At 38.9% G+C, this 3,558-nt stretch overlaps 1 protein-coding gene across 1 annotated transcript in view; it reads left to right on the top strand.

The window, feature by feature from the left end:
* Window positions 1-3,558, top strand: part of LOC106873266 (uncharacterized) — a 10,835-nt gene that overhangs the window by 2,592 nt on the left and 4,685 nt on the right. Inside the window, exons 2-3 of the mRNA XM_014920562.2 lie at window positions 488-725; window positions 2,953-3,059. Coding sequence (XP_014776048.1) covers window positions 488-725; window positions 2,953-3,059 — 345 coding nt within the window. The remainder of the gene's footprint in view (window positions 1-487; window positions 726-2,952; window positions 3,060-3,558) is intronic.

Genomic DNA, 3,558 nt, shown 5'->3' with positions numbered 1-3,558 from the left:
TTAGGGGAACGTAAACACATCAACATCAGTTGTCAAGCAATGGTGGCGAGGCAAACATAGACACAAAAACACACACACATAAATATGTACACACACACACACACACACACACACACACACACACACAATGGGCTTCTTTTAGTTTCTATCTACCAAATCCACTCAAAAGGCTTTAGTCAGCTTGAGGCTATAGTAGAAGACACTTGCCCAAGGCACCATACAGTGGGACTGAACCTGGAACTGTGTGGTTGGGAAACACCATCTGCCAAATCTGTGTACAAAGCTTTGGTCAGTCCAAGGTTATAGTAGAAGACACTTGTCCAATATGTTGTGTTGTGGAGTGGAACTCAAGACCACATTGTTGGGAAGCAAACGTCTTTACCACATAATCACAAATAGATTTTTTTGTTGTTTTTTGCTCTCAACAGAAACAATTCTCAAATCCCTCTTTCATGTTGTGAATATTTTTCTTCTCTGTCAACTTCAGCCAAAGGAAGACGATGGAGAATTTATAGACACGAAACAATCTGCAGATGGAAGAAAATGTATGGAAGAGAAAGAATACATAGATATAAAAGATGAAATGATGAGAGAAGATTTGTTAAATAAAGAAGCTAGATGTGACGAAAATTCTTCAGCATATAGTCCAGTTAAAGAAAAATACAAAGGTTATGAAGTGCTTTTTGATGACAATGATGTCAATAGAAGGATTATTTCTTCTAATGGTGAGAAATCCTACCACAATAAGATTTCATTAAATTTTGCTATTTGATGCGGTTGTTGTTTGATGCATTTCTTGGTTCGAGTCCTAATGAGATTGTGTTTGCTTTGTGTTCTTCTGAGGGTTGATGGAATAAGGTATCTGTAATGTGCTGATGTTGATATTGATTATAATCCACTGTTCCACCCCCAACAAATTGCAGGCTCCCTGGAGGTTGTAGATAGTTTCTGTTACCTTGGTGACCAAATTAGGAGTAGAGGATATTCTGAAAGAATTGTTGCTAGAATAAGAATAGGGTGGAGAAAATTCAAAGGACTTTCTTTCTTTTGGTAACAATAGACCCTCTCCCAGAGTGAAAAGCAGATTGCATGATGCTTGGATATGAACAGCTATGCTCTATGCTACTGAGATGTGAGCTCTGAATGCAGAGGACATGCAAAGACTGGAGAGGAATAAAGCTAGTATACTCTTATGGATGTGCACTCCATACACATGCATATCCTTAATGTAGTTCTTAGGGAGATCCAGCAAGACACACTGAATGTAACAAGTCTGGCTCATTGAACTACAGATACAACACATTTCTGCCTGCAGAGTGGACTGGAGCAACATGAAATAAAGTGTCTTACTCAAGGACACTATGCACCACCAGGAACCAAACTCATGACTTTACAATCATGAGCTGAATACACTAACCACTAAGTCATACACCATCAATGTACTACAATTTACTACGTTGGTAAAGCTGTAGCAAATTTTGAGATGCTGCATTACGTTTTTATTTGCATACCACTGAGAAGTTTCTATGACTAGACTTGAATCCACAGCCCCAGTGAACAAAGTATAGTAGCTGTACTAGAGAACTGTGAATTCTAAAAATACACATCAGTAATATAGGCACAGGTATGGCTGAAGGGTGCGTTTAGGGAGCAGTGCAAGACAAGGAAAAATGGGACAAAATTATATTTAGATAGAGGAAGTGCAATGTCAGATGATTTGGATGAACAGAATAGCTGCTGTTGTAGTAACAGTGAGGAGGGAGGGGGAACAACAGAAGGACTTAAACAGTGGGACAGGGATCAGTTAAACGCAGTGATTAATGGTTTGCTTCTGAAATTGCTAACATTTTCTTGGAAGTGATCTGAAAGATCTGTCCCTGCAAAAAAGTAAATAAAGCACTAACAGTTAATTCAAAGCCACGAATCATAACAAGCTTGTTCATCATATTATCCGTGTAAAAGCTGATTCATAAAGTGCATTGCGAAAAAGTCCTTTACTCATCACATAAATATATTGGAGTACTGCTCACATAGTTGGAATAGTGTTGCTACCTAACACATGAATACTGCATCCAATAAGTTCGAACGACTGGATCATAGCTAACCTGTTACATTTCACTGCCTCTGAACGATCTTATCCCACACTCTTCTAATTCAAACTTATCTGACACACATGTCCCTTCTCACTGCTTCATCTACCTCTATGACAACAGTTTATACTGGCTTGAACTATCTTACTCTATACCCTTCTATCATAGACTTATCTGTTACAGCATTTGTCTCTACTGAGCTTATCTTCCTTCCTACCTTTGCATAAAATTTATTCTAATTATTTCTTATCAGAAAGGGAATTCCCTTCTCTATTTGCATTTTTCCAATTGGTACTAATCTACTGATGTTCCAAGAGAACTTCAGTCACATCAATTTCACCATTGGCACTCCGTCGCTTACGACGTCGAGGGTTCCAGTTGATCCGATCAACGGAACAGCCTGCTCGTGAAATTAATGTGTAAGTGGCTGAGCAATCCAGAGACACGTGTACCCTTAACGTAGTTCTCGGGAATATCCAGCGTGACAGTGTGACAAGGCTGGCTCTTTGAAATACAGGTAGAACAGAAACAGGAAGAAAGAGTGAGAGAAAGTTGTGGTGGAAGAGTACGGCAGGGTTTGCCACCATCCCCTGCCGGAGCCTCATGAAGCTTTAGGTGTTTTTGCTCAATAAACACTCACAACGCCCAGTCTGGGAATCGAAACTGCGATCCTATGACCGCAAGTCTGCTGCCCTAACCACTGGGCCATTGCGCCTCCATACCATTGGCAGGAAGAGGTTAGTAAAGCCCATTAGTATTGTCACTTCTTCCTTTCTTACTATAAAATAATTTTGTCCTGTATACATATTTTGTAAACATGTTTCCCAGTTATTTCTACTAAATATTTTCCCTTTCTGTGCAGATAAATTAATGAATATCAATGCACTACGCCAGGCATTGAAAACTGAGGTACCATTCAAAAGACGTATTCCAAAGAATTTTACACAAGAACTTGTTCTAAAATCAAAGGTAAGTGTAGTCATATGAGGGTGGGCTATAAAATTCATATGCTGATTATGAAGGAGTGATGCTAAACTGTGAAATCTTGCATGCATTAATTTCAACTCTTCTTATTAGTAACTACATTATTTCTTTCCAGATAAACTAACATCTGACTATTCAAAAAAGATTTCAAATATCTTCTTGAAAATTAACAAAATTTGGCATCATGCTGTTCTCAAGCACCTGTAGAAAATAGAATATGACGAAATGAAGTTTATTTTTCAACAGTCCTCCTTACAGTCCACACACTTCTATTAGTGTTGAAGTGCTTGGATCTTATTGGTGAAGAAGATTTCATCCTAACCCTAACCCCCAAGGATATTCATGCAGCCATAGTTACTACATTAGGAGATGGTGCTCTAGCTTTATCAACAATGTAAAAGTGGGCAACTGAATTTAGAAGGGGGAAGGAAGAGCCTTGAAGATGACCCAAGGTCTGGATGTCCTGTAACTGCCATCTCCTCCT

This window comes from Octopus bimaculoides, chromosome 9 (assembly GCF_001194135.2).
Source record: "Octopus bimaculoides isolate UCB-OBI-ISO-001 chromosome 9, ASM119413v2, whole genome shotgun sequence".
Lineage (NCBI taxonomy): Eukaryota > Metazoa > Mollusca > Cephalopoda > Octopoda > Octopodidae > Octopus > Octopus bimaculoides.
The sequence above is the reverse complement of the archived record's forward strand: the minus strand, read 5'-3'. Positions and strand labels throughout refer to the sequence as shown.